Here is a 24,933-nt window from a genome sequence, read left to right as displayed (position 1 = left end):
GCATTTCAATTAACATGTGTGCCTTGTTGGAAGTTAAGTTGTGGAATTTCTTCCTTAATGCGTTTGAGCCAATCAGTTGTGCTGTGACACGGTAGGGGTGGTATACAGAAGATATGGCATATTGGGTAAAAGACCAAGTCCATATTATGTCAATAACTGCTCAAATAAGCAAAGAGAAACAGCAGTCCATCATTACTTTAAGGACCACCACAGGAATGGAAGACCCAGAGTTACTTCTGTTGCAGAGGATAAGTTCATTAGAGTTACCAGCCTCAGAAATTGCAGCATAAATAAATGCTTCATAGAGTTCAAGGAACAGACACTTCTCAACATCAACTCTTCAGAGGAGAATGCATGAATCAGGCCTTCATGGTTAAATTTCTGCAAAGAAACCACTACTAAAGGACACCAATAAGAAGAGACTTGCTTGGGCCAAGAAACATGATCAAGGGACATTAGACTGGTGGATATCTGTCCTTTGGTCTGATCAGTCCAAATTTGCGATCTTTGGTTTCAAACTCAAAGTTGGTGAACATCTGGTTTGGTGGGACAAATGATAGTGGGACTATCATTTGTTTTTCAACAGGACAATGACCCAACACACATCCAGGTGGTGTAAGGGATAATTGACCAAGAAGGAGAGTGATGGAGTGCTGTATCAGAAGACCTGGCCTCCACAATCCCCCGACCTCAACCAAATTGAGACGGTTTGGGATTAGTTAGACCGCAGAGTGAAGGAAAAGCAGCCAACAAGTTCTCGTTTTTCAACCACTCCACAAATGTCTTGTTAGCAAACTAGTTTTGGTTAGGACATCGAATTTGCCTGACACAAGTCATTTTCCAACATTTTTTTACAGACAGATTATTTCACTTATATATCACTGTATCACAATTCCAGTTGGTCAGAAGTTTACATATACTAAGTTGACTGTGCCTTTAAACAGCTTGGAAAATTCCAGGAAATGTTGTCATGGCTTTAGAAGCTTCTGATAGGCTAATTGACATCATTTGAGTCAATTGGAGGTGTACCTGTGGATGTATTTCAAAGCCTACCTTTAAACTCTGCCTCTTTGCTTGACATCATGGGGAAATCAAAAGAAATCAGCCAAGACCTCAGAAAAGATTGTAGACCTCCACATGTCTGGTTCATCCTTGGGAGCAATTTCCAAATGCCTGAAGGTACTACGTTAATCTGTACAAACAATAGTACGCAGGTATAAACACCATGGGACCACGCAGCCGTCATACCGCTCAGAAAGGAGACACCTTCTGTCTCCTTGAGATGAATGTACTTTGGTGCGAAAAGTGCAAATCAATCCCAGAACAACGGCAAAGGACCTTGTGAAGATGCTGGATGAATCAGGTACAAAATGATCTATATCCACAGTAAAACGAGTTCTATATTGACATAACCTGAAAGGCCGCTCTGCAAGGAAGAAGCCACTGCTCCAAAAAGCCAGACTACATGGGGACGAAGATCGTACTTTTTGGAGGAATGTCCTCTGGTCTGATGAAACAAAAAAATAACTGTTTGGTCATAATTATGTTTGGAGGAAAAAGAGGGATGCCTGCAAGCCGAAGAACACCATCCCAATCATGAAATTGTACTAGGCTAATCGCCCGGAGCATGAGCTCACTAAGCTAGACGGAGAAAGAAGCTCTGATGAAAGGAGAGGAAGAAGCTTTCAGGATTATAAAGGAGGAAGATGAGGCTATCACATTGAAAGAAGAAGAGGATGTTATTACAGTGAAAGAGGAAGATGTGAAAGAGGTTGTCAGAGTAGGAGAGGAGGTAGAATCTTTAACAATGAAAAAGGAGGAAGATGCCATAACATTGAAAGAAGAGGAAGAACCTTTTGGAGTAAAAGAGGAAGAGGGGGAAGATGTTTTGGGAGTGAAAAAAAGGCTGAAGATCCGATTAACACCAGTGTGTGCTGACTTAAAAACGGGCACAAAATATGCATTTCTCTAACTAATGTGGGGTTTAAAGAGGCATTCTACTGAAGTTCTACACTTTAATATGTTGTTCAGTACTGAATAAATTGTTAAAGGTGCAATCCGTCATTGGTACATATATTTAGACTTTTATATTAGATTTATTGAAATGTCCATGTGGTCACATTAAAGTACTCTTCATCTAACATTTAGTTTTCCCCCACAAAAGTTCTTCATTACGAATAGAAATACAACTCGGGTGGCTGGTCTCAGATGCTGTGGGGATCCTGGGCTGGCGTCGTTATATGTGGTCTGTGGTTGTGAGGCCAGTTGGATGTACTGCCAAATTCTCTAAAACGATGTTGGAGGCAGCTTCTGGTAGAGAATTGAACATTAATTTATCTGATAACAGCTCTAGTGGATGTTCCTGCAGTCAGCATGTCAATTGCACGCTCCCTCAAAACTTGAGACACCTGTGGCATTGTGTTGTGACAAAACTGCACATTTTAGTGTGGCCTTTTATTCTCCCCAGCACAAGGTGCACCTGTGTAATGATCATGCTGTTTAATCAGCTTGACATGCCACACCTGTCAGGTGGATGAATTTTCTTGGCAAAGGAGAAATGTTTACTAACAGGGATGTAAAAAATTCTGCAATCTTTTGTTTCAGCTCATGAAACATCCAACACTTTACATGTTGCATTTATATTTTTGTTTATTGTAGTTACTATCAGTTTTAGGAACATCTTTCCAAATATTTCACCTTATTTTTTACTTTACCCAAAATATGACATCAGCAATAGTCAAAATGTTGAAAACCTGTCAACGTCTAAATAAGAAATTGGTCCATTTAAACAGCAGGTGTCGATCCCTTTCGACAATGGGGAGATTTTACTGATGTGCTTTGTGTCTTCGATGTAAAAACAAGTTTTTTACAATCACACAAAATTACTTCTTTAGTTATTTTATGTTTAAGGAAGTGTGTAGGTCACATTCTGTATCATACAGCTATGAAAGTTATATACTTAGAACCACCTGTTCATTTGGAATCCAGCGACGTCTGTGTCTTCAGTGTCCTAGAACTGTCCAGGTTTTTGTGTTCTGACTTGTAAAACAGGATGAATAAAATAAGTAATGTAAACATATAAGTAATTACCAGAAAGCTCTACATTTGTTTTAAAATCACACTAAGATTGTTAAAACTGGCCTCAGGTTATTGAGATCTGATTAGGATTTACTCTCATAGCACTGTTGTTTTATCATGTGGAGGTTTCATTCGGGTATCTATTTTAAAAAATAAACTGTCTTTGGCAGGAGAAAGACCAGACTCAGTGGAACCAGAGCCAGGGACGTCCAAACCAGCAAGAAGACACCAGTGCTCCCACTGTGGAAATGGTTGTAACCGGTTTTGGGACCTGAAACGACATGAGAAAATTCACACAGGGGAGAAGCCTTACCACTGCTCCCAGTGTGGCACAGGGGGAGAAGCCTTACCACTGCTCCCAGTGTGGCAAGTGTTTTAACCAGTCAGGACACCTGAAAGCTCATGAGCCAGTACATACAGGAGAGAAGCCTTACCACTGCTCCCAGTGTGGCAAGTGTTTTAACCAGTTAAGGACTCTGAAACGACATGAGCTAGTACACACAGGGGAGAAGCCTTACCACTGCTCCCAGTGTGGCAAGTGTTTTGGCCTGTTAGGGAATCTGAAACAGCATGAGCTAGTACACACAGGGGAGAAGCCTTACCACTGCTCCCAGTGTGGCAAGTGTTTTAACCAGTTAGGGAGCCTGAAACAACATGAGCTAGTGCACACAGGGGAGAAGCCATACCACTGCTCCCAGTGTGGCAGATGTTTCAACCGGTCAGGACACCTGAAAGCTCATGAGCTAGTACACACAAGGGAGAAGCCTTAACACTGTTCCCAGTGTGGAATAAGTTTTAACCAGAAAAACAGCCTGAACCAACATGAGAACATACACAGAGGTCAGATGATTTACCACTCCTCCCAGGGTGCAAAGCATTTGCCCATTTAGGAAGCCTGAAAGAGCATGACACAGAGGAGAAAGCTTACAAAAGCTTAGACTTTGGGAAAACATATTACTCATAACAATCACTTAAACGTCATTAGAGAATCCACACAGGAGAGAGACATTACTTCTCTTAGCGTGTATATTGATATTTCACATCTCATTTTTCTTACAATTCTTCAGAGAACACACACAGTGCTCCCATTGTCTTATATTGTTGCCTTATAATGTGTTTACCTGTTTTTACCAGATGAAATTGCTTCTTCCAATTATTGATAAACATGTACTGACTGTTAGAACTGTTCCATGGATTGATGAGGAATTTAAAAACTGTATGTTTGAAAGAGTTGGGGCAAAAGGAGTGGCTAATAAGTTTGGCTGCACATCTGGCTGGTTTACATACTGCAAATTGAGAAATTATGTGACCAAACTCAACAAAGGACTCTGAAACGAAGAAGCCAAGATCAATGATATAAAGAATGATGGAAAAAAACACCATGAAAGAAAAGTAGTGCAAGTATCGAATTTTGTAAAGTTAGTGTGGGAGAGGTGGAACAATTGTTATCGATCAATAATGACAAACCTCCTGGCATTGACAACTTAGATGGAAAGCTACTGAGGACAGCCTTTACTGGTTCTAACAGCAGACCTATAAGCTTGCTGCCAGCTCTTAGCAACCTGTTGGAAAAAATGGTGTTTTACCAAATGTAATGCTATTTCTCTGTAAACAAAAGAACAACAGACTTTCAGCATGCTTATGGAGAAGGGCACTCAACATGTACTGCACTAACACAAATGACTGATGATTGGTTGAGAGAAATTGATAACAAGAAGATTGTGGGAGCTCTATTGTTAGATTTCAGTGCAGCCTTTGATATTATTGACCATAACCTGTTGTTTAAGAATGTTTGTGATTTGGCTTTTCAACCTCTGCCATAATGTGGATTCAGAGCTATCTATCTAATAGAACTCAGAGGGTTTTTAATGGAAGCTTCTCTAATGTCAAACATATGAAGTGTGATGTACCGCAGGGCAGCTCTCTAGGCCCTCTACTCTTTTCTATTTTTACCAATGGCCTGCCACTGGCATTAAACAAAGCATAAATAAACAGCAAACCTGGTTTCAAAAAACAGATAAAGCAACACCTCTCCCCTATTTGACTTAGGTAGCTTGTGTATATGCATTGATATGTAGTCTACGTGTGCCTTTTACAAAATGTAGTCTGGTGGTCCTTCTGTAGCTCAGTTGGTAGAGCATGGTGCTTGTAACGCCAGGGTAGTGGGTTCGATCCCCGGGACCACCCATACGTAGAATGTATGCACACATGACTGTAAGTCGCTTTGGATAAAAGCGTCTGCTAAATGGCATATATTATTATTATTATTATTAAATGTATGTAGTTCTGTTCTTGTCTATTGATGTTCTGTATTATTGTGAAGCCATAGAGGCTTTTTATTCTCTATTTTGGTTAGGCCAGGGTGTGACTCGGGTGGGAATTCCAGTTTCTTTATTTCTATGTTTTCTATTTCTTTGTTTTTGGCGGAGTGTGGTTCCCAATCGGAGGCAGCGGTCTATCGTTGTCTCTAATTGGGAATCATACTTAGGCAACCTTTTTCAACCTGTGTTTTTTGGGTAGTTGTTTTCTGTATAGTTGATTTGCCTTACAGAACTGTTCGTTCTTCTCTTTGTTATTTTGTTTGAGTGTTTTTTGATTAAATAAAAATCATGAACACTTACCACGCTGCGCTTTGGTCCATGCTTTCCGATGAGAGACGTGACAATTGTGTCATGTTTTGTGTTGACCACAGGAGGGGTAGCTGCTGCTTTTGCAACAGCTAATGGTGATCCTAGTAAAATACAAAATACCAAACTCTGTTGTTCTCTCTGAGCTCAGAAATAAAGAATCTTGGTTTGACTTGGACTCCAGCAGATCCTTATATTATAATATCCACTACAACTCACCCACAGATTGCTGTTTCATGATTGTCTCAATAAAGAGTTCCTCATTTCACTTTCCTGTGGGCATTTACAAGCCTCCCACTGGTTGAATAAATGTTGTTTCCACATCAAATTAAAAACATGCTTAACATAGTGAAGGTTTATCTATCTTCATCCCTAAACTAGCAACATTAACTATTGTCTATTGTTATTCTCAATGACATTCCTGGCCTTATGAAATCCTAACTAAATACAATATTCCCACCAGTTTTCATGTCTTTGGTTATGCAAACATTTGTTTATTCAATTATATTTCTCATTAAGATAAATATTGTTGATGCTCTCTCCTCAATCACTTACAGTTTCTTTGGAAAGTATTCAGACCCCTTGACTTTTAGGTTTAGGTCATCAGTAAAGGGGACATCTTAAATATTACAATGACCCTTTCAAAGACAGACCTCCCCCTATAACTATTTTTTAAAGGGTAAAAATGATCTGTTTTCTATAGCATTAAGGTCAGGGCGTTTAGCCTCAACTGTAAATACTGCATCCTTCACTATCTATTCTTCACTATATATTGCATCTTAGCTGCTGTGTTTCATAAGCATTTCACTACACTCACATTAACATCTGCTAACCATGTGTATGTGACCAATAACATATGCTAACCGTGTGTATGTGACCGATAACATCTGCTAACCGTGTGTATGTGACCAATAACATCTGCTAACCATGTGTATGTGACCAATGACATCTGATAACCATGTGTATGTGACCAATAACATCTGATAACCATGTGTATGTGACCAATAACATCTGATAACCATGTGTATGTGACCAATAACATCTGATAACCATGTGTATGTGACCAATAACATCTGCTAACCATGTGTATGTGACCAATAACATCTGCTAACCATGTGTATGTGTCCAATAACATCTGCTAACCATGTGTATGTGACCAATAACATCTGATAACCATGTGTATGTGACCAATAACATCTGCTAACCATGTGTATGTGACCAATAACATCTGATAACCATGTGTATGTGACCAATAACATCTGCTAACCATGTTTATGTGATCAATAACATCTGATAACCATGTGTATGTGATCAATAACATCTGATAACCATGTGTATGTGACTAATAACATCTGCTAACCATGTGTATGAGACTAATAACATCTGATAACCATGTATATGTGACCAATAACATCTGCTAACCATGTGTATGTGACCAATAACATCTGATAACCATGTGTGTGACCAATAACATTTGATTTGATTTCAACAAAACAAATCCATGTGATGATGTTTATTCAATGTGGAAAACGGATTGGATTTATACAAGGTATTTTTATTAATTTTCACACAACTGGCAACCTAAATCCGTTTCAAAGAAATGTAACGAGAAACTGAATGTTGAACTGAGGTCTTTGCCAAGTGGCCTGGTTTGAATAAGCAGCAGGTGTTTTATCAATATCCACCTTAGTAGCTAAGTGTCCATGTAATTTGCGACAGATTTTCATGTGAATATTCTCAAATCTGCATGAAACAATATACACATTTTCCAACCGGAAATGTTTGCATCAAACAGGTTTATTGCGGATAAAAGTCTTTGCGTGATGACGTAGTGCACGGAAAGAAAATAAAAATCCTGTTGAATTCCCATGTACTGAATGAAAAATGCAAGTTAAATGGGTTTCCATCGCATTTTCAACTCTACTGATGGTTTTGATAAACTGTTGAGTTATATAGCAAAAGTCCTCTTGTCCCGTGCACTGTAGCCAACAGCTCAAAGATACAGTGCTGGTAGGCTACCGACATGATGAGATTATTATGGATGAGAGCGACATTATTTTATTTGTCAAATGGCAACCAAGCATCAATCATCATCATGTCACCAGAAGAAGACCCTCAAAATGTATTGGAAAGGAGCATCAAGCTCATCACATGCACTTTCACCACCCTGTGAAGTTCATCATTTATTTAATCTGTAGCCTAATAAACTGCATGGTTTCCCAAGTCATAGTGGGAGGACCACACAACATATCATCATGGGACTCTAAGTTAACTAAGATATTATCGTTATAAAATCAATATTTGCGCATAAAGGATTAATACCGCCACTTCTCGTTTATACATTTTTACTGACACAAAAAGACCCCACCATGTCAAACGAAGTAACAAATCGTCTGTCGGCATTTAGAAAAGTGTACAGGCATATCCTGTTTCCATCAGCCCGGTACTTTGGAAATGGTTGGATCAATATCCACCTTCATGATGTGGATGAAGCCTGATTTGGAATGTCTGAGTAGTTCTATATGATGTCATAATACACCCCTCTGATAATCAAGTGATATTTGGAATGTCTGATATTTGGAATGTCTGAGTTTCTATCTGATGTCATAATACACCCCTCTGATAATCAAGTGATGTGTCTGACTATGTGATGCATTTGATAATCTCCATTGTTTTGCTCCATTGTTTATTTAAATGGGAGGCCCACTCTGATGATGTATGTCTTACATCGTGGGGCTTTAAAAAAATAGTATGGTGACATCTTAGTGGGGCTTGAAATGAATAGGATTATTCATCATAAACTCCTATAGCAACAATACACTGTGGCTTTGACTTCAAGAGGATGGGTGGTGGTGCTACTCTATAGATAAAACTGTCCAGTATGAATGTTCAATACACACAATAGGTGGATCAGTAGCCATTTAGCTGCTTAGCCGCACAGCTCGCTAACACAGCTCGCTAACACAGCTCGCTAACACAGCTCGCTAACACAGCTCGCTAACACAGCTCGCTAACACAGCTCGCTATCAACAAAGTCAAAATGGACTCCAGGCCTGGTAGTGGCAGCAGTGCACAACAACCCCTGTTTACCGGAGCTTCCTGGGTGAAAAATAATTTGGCTATATAAAAAGGGCACGACAAAACCTATTCCCCCTCAGGAGACTGAAAAGGTTTGGCATGGGTCCTCAGATCACAACGCAGGGCCAGACGGATTACCAGGACGTGTACTCCATGCTGGAAAATGATGGTGACCACAAAAAATATTGACACTTTGGGCCCAATTTGGACATTTTCACTTAGGGGTGTACTCACTTTTGTTGCCAGTGGTTTAGACATTACTGGCTGTGTGTGGAGTTATTTTGAGGGGACAGCAAATGTACACTGTTATACAAGCTGTACACTCACTACTTTACATTGTAGCAAAGTGTAATTTCTTCAGTGTTGTCACATGAAAAGATATATTCAAATATTTACAAAAATGTGAGGGGTGTACTCACAAAATCATACAATGTGATTTTCTGGATTTTTGTTTTAGATTCCGTCTCTCACAGTTGAAGTGTACCTATGATAAAAAATTACAGACCCCTACATGCTTTTCTACATACTTCTCTACATGCTTTGTAAGTAGGAAAACCTGCAAAATCGACAGTGTATCATATACTTGTTCTCCCCACTGTGTATAAATATATATACAGTGGGGCAAAAAAGTATTTAGTCAGCCACCAATTGTGCAAGTTCTCCCACTTAAAAAGATGAGAGAGGCCTGTCATTTTCATCATAGGTACACTTCAACTATGACAGACAACCACTAGTCATGAGTGCACACGATTTGGTTTAATTTGTTGTGATCTATTTGAAGATATGTCTGTCAGAGTTGACATTGTAGGGGATAGGCTGGCTAGCCGGGTCCTCCATATTACTTCACAGCCTGTAAAAAAAACAATTCTGACATGACTTCGGTATTCTTTGGAATTCTGATCGGTTTTATGTAGTGGAAGAATAGAAAAGAGAGGTGTAACTTTGCATTGGGACTTGTGATGCTATACTAATGCAGATCCATATGTTACATGTGGTTACATTTAGCTACCTTCACTTTAAGGGAGTTGTATGGCCACATTTAGATGTGAAAAATAACAGACAGAGAAAACCATTTCTATTCTAACAGTATTTGGGTCATTCTTGAGCTCTGGTAATATTTCAGTCCCACTGACTGATTTTGTATATAAATTGAAATGTCCAGTATAATGAATTGAAATAAATATAGAATTAATTTAAACTTTATTATTACAAAATCATATATTATTTTATATGGCGTTTCAATTCATTTTTACTTGGGAAATTAATATTAAAATGTGCACATAATTGAATGCAAACATACATTTGTGTTATTTTGTTGAGAAAGTATTTTTATCAAATAAATGCATGATTATTGATTAAAATCACACCATGTAGCTCTGTCCCTCAGTCTACATGTAACGGGTTGTAAACCTGTGACAGGGTTGAGTTATTTACTTTATTTATGAGTATTGCATCTAAACAAATTAATAATTGAATATATTATACATTATATATATACAGTATTCAAAAGTGACCAAAACATCAGCCAGGAAGCATAGGAACTGAGAAGTGGTCTGTAGTAATATAATAATAAATAATATATGCCATTTAGTAGTCTGTAGTCCCGTACATAGTCAATGTGGAGGCTATATACAGGAGGTACCAGTACAGAGTCAATGTGGAGGCTATATACAGGAGGTACCAGTACAGAGTCAATGTGGAGGCTAAATACAGGAGGTACCAGTACAGAGTCAATGTGGAGGCTATATACAGGAGATACCAGTACAGAGTCAATGTGGAGGCTATATACAGGAGGTACCAGTACAGAGTCAATGGAGTCAATGTGGAGACTATATACCAGTACAGAGTCAATGTGGAGGCTAAGAGTCAATGTGGAGGCTAGGAGGTACCAGTACAGAGTCAATGTGGAGGCTAAATACAGGAGGTACCAGTACAGAGTCAATGTGGAGGCTATATACAGGAGGTACCAGTACAGAGTCAATGTGGAGGCTATATACAGGAGTCAATGTGGAGGCTACCAGTACAGAGTCAATGTGGAGGCTAAATACAGGAGTTACCAGTACAGAGTCAATGTGGAGGCTATATACAGGAGGTACCAGTACAGAGTCAATGTGGAGGCTAAATACAGGAGGTACCAGTACAGAGTCAATGTGGAGGCTAAATACAGGAGGTACCAGTACAGAGTCAATGTGGAGGCTAAATACAGGAGGTACCAGTACAGAGTCAATGTGGAGGCTAAAATGTGGAGGCTAAATACAGGAGGTACCAGTACAGAGTCAATGTGGAGGCTATATACAGGAGATACCAGTACAGAGTCAATGTGGAGGCTAAATACAGGAGGTACCAGTACAGAGTCAATGTGGAGGCTAAATACAGGAGGTACCAGTACAGAGTCAATGTGGAGGCTAAATACAGGGGGTACCAGTACAGAGTCAATGTGGAGGCTAAATACAGGAGGTACCAGTACAGAGTCAATGTGGAGGCTATATACAGGAGGTACCAGTACATAGTCAATGTGGAGGCTAAATACAGGAGGTACCAGTACATAGTCAATGTGGAGGCTAAATACAGGAGGTACCAGTACAGAGTCTATGTGGAGGCTATATACAGGAGGTACCAGTACAGAGTCAATGTGGAGGCTATATACAGGAGGTACCAGTACAGAGTCAATGTGGAGGGTATATACAGGAGGTACCGGAACAGAGTTAATGTGGAGGCTATATACAGGGGGTACCAGTACAGAGTTAATGTGGAGGCTATATACAGGGGGTACCAGTACAGAGTTAATGTGGAGGCTATATACAGGGGGTACCGGAACAGAGTCAATGTGCGGGGACACAGGTAAGTCTAGGAAAAATACTACTCCTATTACAGAGCAAGTGGTAAAGATATGACATCCATTGTTGGAGGACTGTAGCATCTAATGATGAAACATGTAGCATCTACACAGAGGAGCTCTGTCATGATTGTAGCAGGTTTACTAACAAGTTACTTATATTAGCTGTGTTGACTATGACGTTACTTCAGCTAATAAGGTGACAGCGATGTAGGATGTGTGTAGCAGTTATGAAATGGTTTGGTTTGGAAAGGTTTTAACTCCTGGTCACCTACAGCTGATGTGTTGTGCATTGACGTCCACAAGCGAAGGGAAAAGGTGAGTGAATTGATGTGAGAGGAAATACAACGTGGCAGTTGTGAAAGTGAACTGTGTTTACACATCATTAGGGGTGAATTCATTCAGCTGATTCTGTTGCGATGTGATGCATTTGCTCTATTGTTTACAGTATGATTTGTATCGTATAGCGCGTGGCTTTAAGGGAAAAGTATGGTCACAGCTAATAAAAACAAATGTGAAAAATGAACAGAGTATTAACACAAATGTGTTTTAACACACTACCTATTCGTATAAATATTTATTCATCATCCACATATTCATATTACGCTTCTACGTCTGTGTACAGGAAAGTATTATTTGTAAGACGTAAGATAAAATATATCTGTTTATTGTTAAATTATCATGACGTTCTTTTCAACACAAAAAGTGTAGTAACTATTGTTTCCAAACTGCGTTACCCACTCCAGCCAGCAGATGGCGATGGGCGTCTTTCAGGTGATGCTTCTTGCGTGACGTATAATAGACTGGACGGGACGGTTCTTCAGGAACAGGCGCCAACTCTTTCAACCACCTCGGTAGCCTGCTTAGACAACATAAAACTGAAAGATTGATTCTTTAGACCAAGTTATTGTACATTAGCTAATCTCAGTGTTTTAGACTAATTTCGGTTGACGTATCTACTGGTGAACTTTAACCTAATGTGCTTGTTCAATTTGCAAACTTGTTAAAGATACTGAGGTTAGCACTAGGCTAGTCGCTAATGCTAGCTAGCTAGATAACATCCCTGACCATGAGCTCACTGAACTACTCCTCCCTTGCTAATGAAAAGGAGGTCTGCTTTACGGAGAAAGAATCTTTCAGAATGAAAAAGGAGGAAGAGGAGGCTGTTATAGTGAAAGAAGAGAAAGAACCTTTTAGAGAGGAAGAGGATGCTATCTTAATAAACGTGAAGGAGGAAGACGTTTTGAGAGTGAAAAAGGAGGAGACAGAAGATCCGATTGACACCAGTGAGTACTGTCTTAAAAACAGGGACACAAACTATGCAGTTGTTGAACTAATGTGGGGTTTTTAATGGGCATTCTTACTGTAGGAATTGTTAAATGGTCGATCTGCCATTGGTTCATATACTTTTGGGACTTTTCAATTAGATGTATTGTATTCTCCATGTGGTCGACATTAAAGTTCCCCTCATCTAGTATAACAGTCTTTTAAAATTCAATATTGGTGCAAATGTTCTACTTAAAATATAAAAAGGCACCCATTTTGTGGAACAACCCTTTTACATTTGCATCACAAATATTTTTTTAGGAAATCAAGATGAAAGTGGCCATTTTAGGCCCTTTTTAGACATATTCATGCCTCTTGTAAGACTCTGTGATTGCAATAGAAGATCATAAGTTTACCATCTGTTTGATGTTCTCATTCACACAGGAGAGAGACATGACTATGGTGGATCCTCTGCGGAGCCTCAACAACATCCTGATTCTGACGAGGCAGAGAAGAGTCTCTCCAGATCAGAACACCAGATGGTACAGCTTGGTCTGGTCTAGCATACAGCTTGCTTTATCGGCTTGGGCTGTGTTTCTGTAGAGCACTTCGTGACAACAGTGACATCCGCATCCATAATGATGTGCGTCTGTGTCCCCTCTTTTTGGTTACCAGGACAACGCGAGCCCTTCCTCCCTCCCGGAGTCCATGTGTCGTGCCTCTCCCGGTCGCACATTACTGCTGGGTATGAAGAGGTTGTCTGTGCTGCTGGTGGACTGCAGGAAAACAATGGGGCTGAGTGGAACTGTGAGAGGAGGAGAAGAGATGAAAGGATCAGATTTGACTCATCAAAGTAAGTGCTGTAGTTTAGTTTGAACAAATACAATAGATCTGCCCACTGGTATCTGTTACCAGGACAACCAGTGGAGTTCTGTTAAGTTGACAGGAATATAGACTGGTGGATATGGATGTTATGAATATCATAACACTGAAAAAGGATTCTGCCAATGAAAAGAGAGGAACCAATAGACCATATAAAACGTTGATGAAAGTTAGCTTCAGAGAGAAAGTTTCAAGATGATCCAATGTAAGGTGCTTGTTTTACAAAAACTTATCCTTAAAACATTATGGATGTTACATTGCCTGTCCCAGTCAACCCCCATATCTTTACAAGACTGTTGAACATACAAACTAATCTCTAGACACTGTTAATTAATTAACTAATACAGAGGAAAGCTGTGATCAGGGAAGGACATTCAATAAACACAGCACTTAAAAATGACTGATTGGCTGAGAGAAATTGATGACGATAAAAATATTGTTTGGGCTGTTTTGTTAGACTTCAGTGCTGCTTTTGACATTATCGATCGTAGTCTGCTGCTGAAAACATGTATGGCTTTACACCCCCTGCTATATTGTGGATAAAGAGTTTTAAAAAAGCTAACCTTTATTTAACTAGGCAAGTTGGTTAAGAACAAATTCTTATTTTCAATGACTGCCTAGGACTGCCTTGTTCAGGGGCTGAACGATAGAGTTTTACCATGTCAACTCGGGGATTCGATCCAGCAACCTTTTGGTTACTGGCCTACCGCTCTAACCACTAGGCTACCTGCCGCCCCAGAGCTAGCTGTCTAACAGAACACAGAGAGTGTTCTTTAATGGAAGCCTGTACAACACAATCAAGGTAGAATCAGGAATTCCCCAGGGCAGCTGTTTGGCACCTACCTTTTTCAATCTTTACCAACGACATGCCAACAACATTTGAGTAAAGCCAGTGTGTCTGTATGCGGATGTCTCAACACTGTACACGTCAGCTACCACGGAAACTGAAATGACAGCAACACTTTCAAAGAGCTGCAGTGAGTTTCAGAATGGGTGGCAAGGAATAAGTTATTCCTAAATATTTCAGATTACCTTAAATTACATGGCCTACTATGCTAATTCTGTAGCGTATTGTTAGAGGGGGGTAAAGAAATATTTTGTTGGAGCGCCAGGCAGGTATTAACCCTAGTTTTTAAAGTTAGTTATTACCTATTATAACATTATTATTAAATATTATTAAAACTGAAAGGATGAGAGTAGAATAGAGTAGCGCTTCCAGACACATTCTAAACATGAAGTCTTAAAGGAGGACTATAGCATTTAATGATGAACATTATGGAGTCTTAAAGGACTGTAGCATCTACTGATGAAACATTATGGAGTCTTAAAGGAGGATTGTAGCATCTACTGATGAAACATTATGGAGTCTGAAAGGAGGACTGTAACATCTACTGATGAAACATTATGGAGTCTGAAAGGAGGACTGTAGCATCTAATGATGAAACATTATGGAGTCTTAAAGGAGGACTGTAGCATCTAATGATGAACCATTATGGAGTCTTAAAGGAGGCCTGTAGCATCTAATGATGAACATTATGGAGTCTTAAAGGAGGCCTGTAGCATCTAATGATGAACATTATGGAGTCTTAAAGGAGGCCTGTAGCATCTAATGATGAACATTATGGAGTCTTAAAGGAGGCATGTAACATCTAATGATGAAACATTATGGCGTCTTAAAGGAGGACTGTAGCATCTAATGATGAAACATTATGGAGTCTTAAAGGAGGCCTGTAGCATCTAATGATGAAACATTATGGAGTCTTAAAGGAGGACTGTAGCATCTAATGATGAAACATTATGGAGTCTTAACCTGTATGGGAACGGGGTTCTGCCGCCAACAGCCAATGAAATTGCAGGGCGCCAAATACAAATCAACAGAAATCTCATAAATCAAATTTCTCAAACATTCAAGCATTAGGCACCATTTTAAAGATAAAGTCCCATTAATCCAGCCACAGTGTCTGATTTAAAAAATGCTTCGCAGTGAAAGCTCCACAAACGATTATGTTAGGTCACCACCAAGTCACAGAAAAACCCAGCCGATTTTCCAGCCAAAGAGGAGTCACAAAAAGCACAAAAATAGAGATAAAAATGTAACCTTTGATGATCTTCATCAGATGACACTCACAGGACTTCATGTTACACAATACATGTGTGTTTTGTTCGATAAAGTGCATATTAATATCCAAAAATCTATTTTTACATTGGCGTGTTATGTTCAGTAGTTCCAAAACATGCCACATCAATTTACAGAAATACTCATTATAAATGTTGATGAAAATACAAGTGTTATGCATGGAACTTTAGATAAACTTCTCCTTGATGCAACCGCTGTGTCAGATTTTTTAAAAACTTTACGGAAAAAGCATGCCATGCAATAATCGGAGTTTAGGCTCTGAGTACGGAGCTCAGAGCCTAAACCAGCCAAAGAAATATCCACCATGTTGCGCAGTCAACATTAGTCAGAAATAGCATTATAAATATTCACTTACCTTTGATGATCTTAATCAGAATGCACTCCCAGGAATCCCAGTTCCACAAACGTTTGATTTGTTCGATAAAGTTCATCATTTATGTCCATATACCTCCTTTTGTTAGCGTTTGGTAAACAAATCGAAACGCGCGTGCAACTTCCTGCGGAAAGATCGGATGAAAATTCCAAAAAGTTATATTACTGGTCGTATAAACATATCAAACGATATATACAATTTTTATCATAAAAGTTCAATAATGTTCCAACCGGAGAATTCCATTGTCTGTAACTCTCTCATGACCGCGCATCACGAGACCAAGGCACTTTGCCAGACCTCTGACTCATTCCTCTCTCATTCAGCTCCCCTTCACAGTAGAAGCATCAAACAAAGTTCTAAAGACGGTTGACATCTAGTGGAAGCATTAGGAAGTGCAACATAACCAATATCCCACTGTATCTTCAATAGGGGCTGAGTTGAAAAACTACAAACCTCGGATTTTCCACTTCCTGTTTAAAAAAATATGGAAAAGGTGAAGGGGTCTGAATACTTAATAATAATAATAATAATAATATATGCCATTTAGCAGACGCTTTTATCCAAAGCGACTTACAGTCGTGTGTATACATTCTACGTATGGGTGGTCCCGGGGATCGAACCCACTACCCTGGCGTTACAAGCGCCATGCTCTACCAACTGAGCTACAGAAGGACCACTAACGAATGCACTGTGTCTGTGTGTATACTGAACCAAATATAAACAGCAATTTCAACGATTTACAGCTCATATAAGTCAGTCATTGTAAATAAATAAATTAGGCCCTAATCTATGGACTTTACATGACTGGGCAGGGGAGCAGCCATTGGTGGACCCTGGAGGGCATAAGCCCACCCATTGCGGAGCCAGGTCCAGCCAATCAGGATTAGTGTTTCCCCACAAAAGGGCTTCATTACAAATAGAAATAAAACTCTGGTGGCTGGTCTCAGACGATGTGGAGGTCCTGGACTGGCGTTGTTTGTTATATGTGGTCTGTGGTTGTGAGGCCAGTTGGATGTACTGCCAAATTCTCTAAAATGACGTTGGAGGCGGCTTCGGGCAGAGAATTGAACATTCAATTATCTGGTAACCTCTCTAGTGGATATTCCTGCAGTCAGCATGTCAATTGCACGCTCCCTCAAAACTTGAGACATCTGTGGCATTGTGTTGTGTGACAAGACTGCACATTTTAGTGTGGCCTTTTATTATCCCCAGCACAAGGTGCACCTGTGTAATGATCATGCTGTTTAATCAGCTTGATATGCCACACCTGTCAGGTGGATGAATTATCTTGGCATAGGAGACATTGTTTACTAACAGGGATGTAAACAAATTTGTCAGGTGGATGAATTATCTTGGCATAGGAGACATTGTTTACTAACAGGGATGTAAACAAATTTGTCAGGTGGATGAATTATCTTGGCATAGGAGACATGTTTACTAACAGGGATGTAAACAAATTTGTCAGGTGGATGAATTATCTTGGCATAGGAGACATGTTTACTAACAGGGATGTAAACAAATTTGTCAGGTGGATGCATTATCTTGGCATAGGAGACATTGTTTACTAACAGGGATGTAAACAAATTTGTCAGGTGGATGAATTATCTTGGCATAGGAGACATTGTTTACTAACAGGGATGTAAACAAATTTGTCAGGTGGATGAATTATCTTGGCATAGGAGACATTGTTTACTAACAGGGATGTAAACAAATTTGTCAGGTGGATGAATTATCTTGGCATAGGAGACATTGTTTACTAACAGGGATGTAAACAAATTTGTCAGGTGGATGAATTATCTTGGCATAGGAGACATTGTTTACTAACAGGGATGTAAACAAATTTGTCAGGTGGATGAATTATCTTGGCATAGGAGACATTGTTTACTAACAGGGATGTAAACAAATTTGTCAGGTGGATGAATTATCTTGGCATAGGAGACATTGTTTACTAACAGGGATGTAAACAAATTTGTCAGGTGGATGAATTATCTTGGCATAGGAGACATTGTTTACTAACAGGGATGTAAACAAATTTGTCAGGTGGATGAATTATCTTGGCATAGGAGACATTGTTTACTAACAGGGATGTAAACAAATTTGTCAGGTGGATGAATTATCTTGGCATAGGAGACATTGTTTACTAACAGGGATGTAAACAAATTTGTCAGGTGGATGAATTATCTTGGCATAGGAGACATTGTTTACTAACAGGGATGTAAACAAATTTGTCAGGTGGATGAATTATCTTGGCATAGGAGACATGTTTACTAACAGGGATGTAAACAAATTTGTCAGGTGGATGAATTATCTTGGCATAGGAGACATTGTTTACTAACAGGGATGTAAACAAATTTGTCAGGTGGATGAATTATCTTGGCATAGGAGACATTGTTTACTAACAGGGATGTAAACAAATTTGTCAGGTGGATGAATTATCTTGGCATAGGAGACATTGTTTACTAACAGGGATGTAAACAAATTTGTCAGGTGGATGAATTATCTTGGCATAGGAGACATTGTTTACTAACAGGGATGTAAACAAATTTGTCAGGTGGATGAATTATCTTGGCATAGGAGACATTGTTTACTAACAGGGATGTAAACAAATTTGTCAGGTGGATGAATTATCTTGGCATAGGAGACATTGTTTACTAACAGGGATGTAAACAAATTTGTCAGGTGGATGAATTATCTTGGCATAGGAGACATTGTTTACTAACAGGGATGTAAACAAATTTGTCAGGTGGATGAATTATCTTGGCATAGGAGACATTGTTTACTAACAGGGATGTAAACAAATTTGTCAGGTGGATGAATTATCTTGGCATAGGAGACATTGTTTACTAACAGGGATGTAAACAAATTTGTCAGGTGGATGAATTATCTTGGCATAGGAGACATTGTTTACTAACAGGGATGTAAACAAATTTGTCAGGTGGATGAATTATCTTGGCATAGGAGACATTGTTTACTAACAGGGATGTAAACAAATTTGTCAGGTGGATGAATTATCTTGGCATAGGAGACATTGTTTACTAACAGGGATGTAAACAAATTTGTCAGGTGGATGAATTATCTTGGCATAGGAGACATTGTTTACTAACAGGGATGTAAACAAATTTGTCAGGTGGATGAATTATCTTGGCATAGGAGACATTGTTTACTAACAGGGATGTAAACAAATTTGTCAGGTGGATGAATTATCTTGGCATAGGAGACATTGTTTACTAACAGGGATGTAAACAAATTTGTCAGGTGGATGAATTATCTTGGCATAGGAGACATTGTTTACTAACAGGGATGTAAACAAATTTGTCAGGTGGATGAATTATCTTGGCATAGGAGACATTGTTTACTAACAGGGATGTAAACAAATTTGTCAGGTGGATGAATTATCTTGGCATAGGAGACATTGTTTACTAACAGGGATGTAAACAAATTTGTCAGGTGGATGAATTATCTTGGCATAGGAGACATTGTTTACTAACAGGGATGTAAACAAAATTGTGTTCAACATTTTTGAGTAATAAGCTGTTGTGCATATGGAAACAACAATTTACAGTTATTTTGAGTCAGTCATTGTAAAGGAATAAATTAGGCCATAATCTATGGACTTTACATTTACATGCCACACCTGTCAGGTGGATTAATTATCTTGGCAAATGAGAAATGTTCACTAAAAGGAATGCAAACAAATTTGTGCACAATATTTTTGAGAAATCCTTTGCTTATGGAAAAATTCTGGGGTCTTTTATTTCAGTTCATGAAAAATGGGACCAACACACTTCACATGTTGTGTTTTATATTTTTTTTTAACAACATCTACCCCAAAATTATTTTTACTTTACACAAACTATCAAAGACATTTGTGATAGTCAAAATGTACAACATTTGTGAACGTCTAAATAAAAGAAATTGTCGCAGCGGGCGTTGTCATGGAAATTCATGACACTGAGAGAGACTTTGTTATTTCTTCAAACAATCATTTTTTATTTAATATTGATTCATTATTGCAATAATTAAGCTGTTGAGCCCACACTCTTGAGTGTGTTGCCGAGAACATAACATTGAATGAAAAACAGAGCTCTTATAAATGCTTAGTCAGGGCTGGTTCCACCCCTCCCATGCTGATTGGGGGGCATCACAAGCCTTCCTGGGTTCATCCTGTGGTCATCTGCACCTGGTGTTGTTTTAACCCCCCAACCCGGCTTTAGGTTGTTATCAGTAAGTCATGATTCAATTGTCAGCTCAAGCTCCAGAGGCCCAACTCAGTCCCATAGACACAGATGAGAGAGTACCCATCAAAGCTATTCGATGGCTAAACAGTATTAATACAATCTTGTAATTTCTCAGTGTCCACCCTATCGACAACAGGCAAATGTTACTGATGTGCTTTGTGTCTGTCTCCAACAAATATATAAAAATGGACATTCCTGCAGTCAGCATGCCAATTGCACGCTCCCTCTGAGACATCTGTGGCATTGTGACAAAACTGCACATTTTCGAGTGGCCTTTTATTTTCCCCGGCACAAGGTGCACCTGTGTAATAATCAAGCTGTTCAATCCGCTCCTTGATATGCCACACCTGTCAGGATTATCTTGGCAGAGAATAAATGTTGACTAACAGGGATGTAAAAAATTCTGCAATCTTTTTTGTTTCAGCTCATTAAACATCCAACACTTTACATGTTGCGTTTATAATTTGTTTATTGTAGTTACTATCAGTTTTAGGAACATCTTTCCAAATATTTCACCTTATTTTTTACTTTACCCAAAATATGACATCAGCGATAGTGAAAATGTTGAAAATCTGTGAACGTCTAAATAAGAAATTGGTCCATTTAAACAGCAGGTGTCGAACCCTTTCAACAACGGGGAGATTTTACTGATGTGCTTTGTGTTTTAGACGTAAAAACAAGTTTTGGACTTCCACTTAAAATGACTTATTTACTTATGTTATGTTTAAGGAAGTGTGTACAGTCGTGGCCAAAAGTTTTGAGAATAACACAAATGTTAATTTTCACCAAATCTTCTGCCTCCGTTTGTATGATGGCAATTTGAATATACTCCAAAATGTTATGAAGAGTGGTCAGATGAATTGCAATTAATTGCAAAGTCGCTCTTTTTCATGCAATTGAACTGAGCCCCCCCCCCAAACTGGAAGCTTCAAAAGGAGGTTGGTGCTTGGAATCATTGTTCTTCAAATGTCACCCACGGTTACCTGCAAGGAAACACGTGCCGTCCTCATTGCTTTGCACAAAAAGGGCTTCACAGGCAAGGATATAGCAGCCAGTAAGATTGCACCAAAATCAACCATTTATCGGATCATCAAGAACTTCAGGGAGAGCGGTTCAATTGTTGTGAAGAAGGCTTCAGGGCATCCAAGAAAGTACAGCAAGTGCCAGGACCGTCTCCTAAAGTTGATTCAGCTGCGGGATCGGGGCACCAACAGTACAGAGCTCAGGAATGGCAGCAGGCAGGTGTGAGTGCATCTGCACGCACAGTGAAGCGAAGACTTTTGGTGTCAAGAAGGACAGCAAAGAAACCACTTCTCTCCAGGAAAAAACATCAGGGAGAGACTGATATTCTGGAAAAGTTACATGGATTGGACTGCTGAGGACTGGACTGCTGAGGACTGGACTGCTGAGGACTGGGGTAGTCATTTTCCCTGATGAATCCCCTTTCCGAATGTTTGGGGCAAAGCTTGTCTGGAGAAGACAAGGTGAGCGCTACCATCAGTCCTGTGTCATGCCAACAGTAAAGCATCCTGAGACCATTCATGTGTAGGGTTGCTTCTCAGCCAAGGGTGTGGGCTCACTCACAATGTTGCCTAAGAACACAGCCATGAATAAAGAATGGTACCAACACATCCTCCGAGAGCAACTTCTCCCAACCATCCAGGAACAGTTCGGTGACGAACAATTCCTTTTCCAGCATGATGGAGCACCTTGCCATAACTAAGTGGCTCGGGTAACAAAACATCAATATTTTGGGTCCATGGCCAGGAAACTCCCAGACCTTAATCCCATTGAGAACTTGTGGTCAATCATCAAGAGGCGGGTGGACAAACAAAAACCCACAAATTCTGACAAAATCCAAGCATTGATTATGCAAGAATGGGCTGCCATCAGTCAGGATGTGGCCCAGAAGTTAATTGACAGCATGCCAGGGCGGATTGCAGAGGTCTTGAAAAAGAAGGGTCAATACTGCAAATATTCACACTGTATCAACTTCATGTCATTGTAAATAAAAGCCTTTGACACTTATGAAATGCTTGTAATTATACTTCATCATTCCATAGTAACATCTGACAAAAATATCTAAAGACACTGAAGCAGGAAACTTTGTGGAAAGTAATATTTTTCATTCTCAAAACTTTTGGCCATGACTGTAGGTCGCATTCTGTATCATACAACTATGAAAGTTATATATTTAGAACTACCTGCTCGATTGGAATCCAGTGACGTCTGTGTCTTGAGTGTCCTAGAACTGTTTAGTTTTTTGTGTTCTGACGAAAACAGAATGAATAAATAAATAGTGTAAACATTATCAGTAATTACCAGGAAACTCTACGTTTGTTTTAAAATCACACTAAGATTGTTAAAACTGGATTTAGGTTATTGAGAGATCTGATTCGGATTTACCCTCGTAGCAAGGCCGTTTTATCATGTGGAGGTTTCATTCGGGTCTCTATTTTTTTTAAACACTGTCTTTGGCAGGAGAAAGACCAGACTCGGAGGAACCAGAGCCAGGGATGTCCAAACCAGCAAGAAGACACCAGTGTTCCCACTGTGGAAAGGGTTGTAACCACTTAAGTGAACTTAAACGACATGAGAGAAGACACACAGGGGAGAAGCCTTACCACTGCTCCAAGTGTGGAAGGAGTTTTAGCCTTAAAGGAAACCTGAACCAACATGAGCGACTACACACAGGGGAGAAGCCTTATCACTGCTCCGAGTGTGGAAAGGGTTTTAACGATTTGGGGAAGTTGAAACGACATGAGAGAATGCACACAGGGGAGAATCCTTACCACTGCTCCCATTGTGGAAAGGGTTTTAAAGATTTGTGGAAGCTGAAACGACATGAGAGAATACACACAGGGGAGAAGCCTTACCACTGTTCCAAGTGTGGAAGGAGTTTTAGCCATAAAGGAAACCTGAAGCAACACGAGAGACTACACACAGGGGAGAAGCCTTACCACTGCTCCCAGTGTGGAAAGTGTTTCAACCAGTCAGGAGAGCTGAAACGGCATGATAGAATTCACACAGGGGAGAAGCCTTACCACTGCTCCCATTGTGGAAAGGGTTTTAACAATTTGGGGAAGCTGAAACGGCACGATAGAATTCACACAGGGGAGAAGCCTTACCACTGCCCCCTTTGTGGCAAGGGTTTTAACAATTTGGGGAAGCTGAAACGGCATGATAGAATTCACACAGGGGAGAAGCCTTACCACTGCTCGCAATGCGGAAAGATGTTTAACCAGAAAGGACATCTGAAAGCTCATGAGAACATACACACAGGGGAGAAGCCTTACCAATGTTCCCAGTGTGGAAAGTGTTTCAACTGGGCAGGAGATCTTAAAAAACACGAAAGAATACACACAGGGGAGAAGCCTTACCACTGCTCCCAGTGTGGCAAGTGTTTTAACCAGTTAGGGGCCGTGAAACAGCACGAGAGAATACACACAGGGGAGAAGCCTTACCACTGCTCCCAGTGTGAAAAGGGTTTTAACAATTTGGGGAACCTGAAACAGCATGAGAGAATTCACACAGGGGAGAAGGCTTACCACTGCTCCCAGTGTGGAAAGATGTTTAACCAGAAAGGACACCTGAAAGCTCATGAGAACATTCACACAGGGGAGAAGCCTTACCAATGCTCCTAGGTGTATGTAATCGTTGGCTTCAACTCTAAATACTGTATACTGTATCCTTCACTATATATTCTTCACTATATATTGCATCTTAGCTGCTACTAGATTATGTGCATTAGGTTTAGTTGTGGAATTTGTTAGATATTATCTGTTTGATACTGCTGCACTGTCGGATCTTGAAGTATAAGCATTTCACTACACTCACATTACCATCTGCTAACCATGTGTATGTGACCAGTAACATCTGCTAACCATGTGTATAATATATGCCATTTAGCAGACGCTTTTATCCAAAGCGACTTACAGTCATGTGTGCATACATTCTACGTATGGGTGGTCCCGGGGATCGAACCCACTACCCTGGCGTTACCAATGACATCTGCTAACCATGTGTATGTGACCAATAACATCTGCTAACCATGTGTATGTGTCCAATAACATCTGCTAACCATGTATATGTGACCAATAACATCTGCTAACCATGTGTATGTGACCAATAACATCTGCTAACCATGTGTATGTGACCAATAACATCTGCTAACCATGTGTATGTGACCAATAACATCTGCTAACCATGTGTATATGACCGATAACATCTGCTAACCATGTGTATGTGACCAATAACATGTGATGGTGTTTGATCAATGTGGAAAACAGATTGGATTTGTAAAAATCCATCTACAAAAGGTATTTTTATTAATTTACCCACAACTGGCAACCAGTGACTGGTTGTGATATTTAGTGTTTCACCCAACTGGCAACCTAAATCCAATGACGGTGGACATT

General features: G+C 39.7%; 1 protein-coding gene across 2 annotated transcripts in view; it reads left to right on the top strand.

The window, feature by feature from the left end:
* Positions 1–24,374, top strand: part of LOC124020855 (zinc finger protein 2 homolog) — a 28,543-nt gene extending 4,169 nt beyond the window's left edge. Inside the window, exons 1-4 of one of the 2 annotated variants that reach the window (XM_046336151.1) lie at positions 12,440–12,905; positions 13,330–13,427; positions 13,561–13,738; positions 22,997–24,374. In XM_046336151.1, coding sequence (XP_046192107.1) covers positions 12,689–12,905; positions 13,330–13,427; positions 13,561–13,738; positions 22,997–24,159 — 1,656 coding nt within the window. In that variant the 5' untranslated portion in view covers positions 12,440–12,688 and the 3' untranslated portion in view covers positions 24,160–24,374. Of the gene's footprint in view, positions 1–12,439; positions 12,906–13,329; positions 13,428–13,560; positions 13,739–22,996 lie in introns of those variants that run through there. The other variant, XM_046336149.1, reaches the window with a different exon arrangement.
* The last annotated feature ends 559 nt before the right edge of the window (positions 24,375–24,933 follow it).

Source organism: Oncorhynchus gorbuscha, unplaced genomic scaffold (assembly GCF_021184085.1).
Source record: "Oncorhynchus gorbuscha isolate QuinsamMale2020 ecotype Even-year unplaced genomic scaffold, OgorEven_v1.0 Un_scaffold_957, whole genome shotgun sequence".
In the NCBI taxonomy this organism is placed as follows: domain Eukaryota; kingdom Metazoa; phylum Chordata; class Actinopteri; order Salmoniformes; family Salmonidae; genus Oncorhynchus; species Oncorhynchus gorbuscha.
Note: the sequence above shows the minus strand (reverse complement) of the source record. Positions and strands in the feature narration are given on the sequence as shown.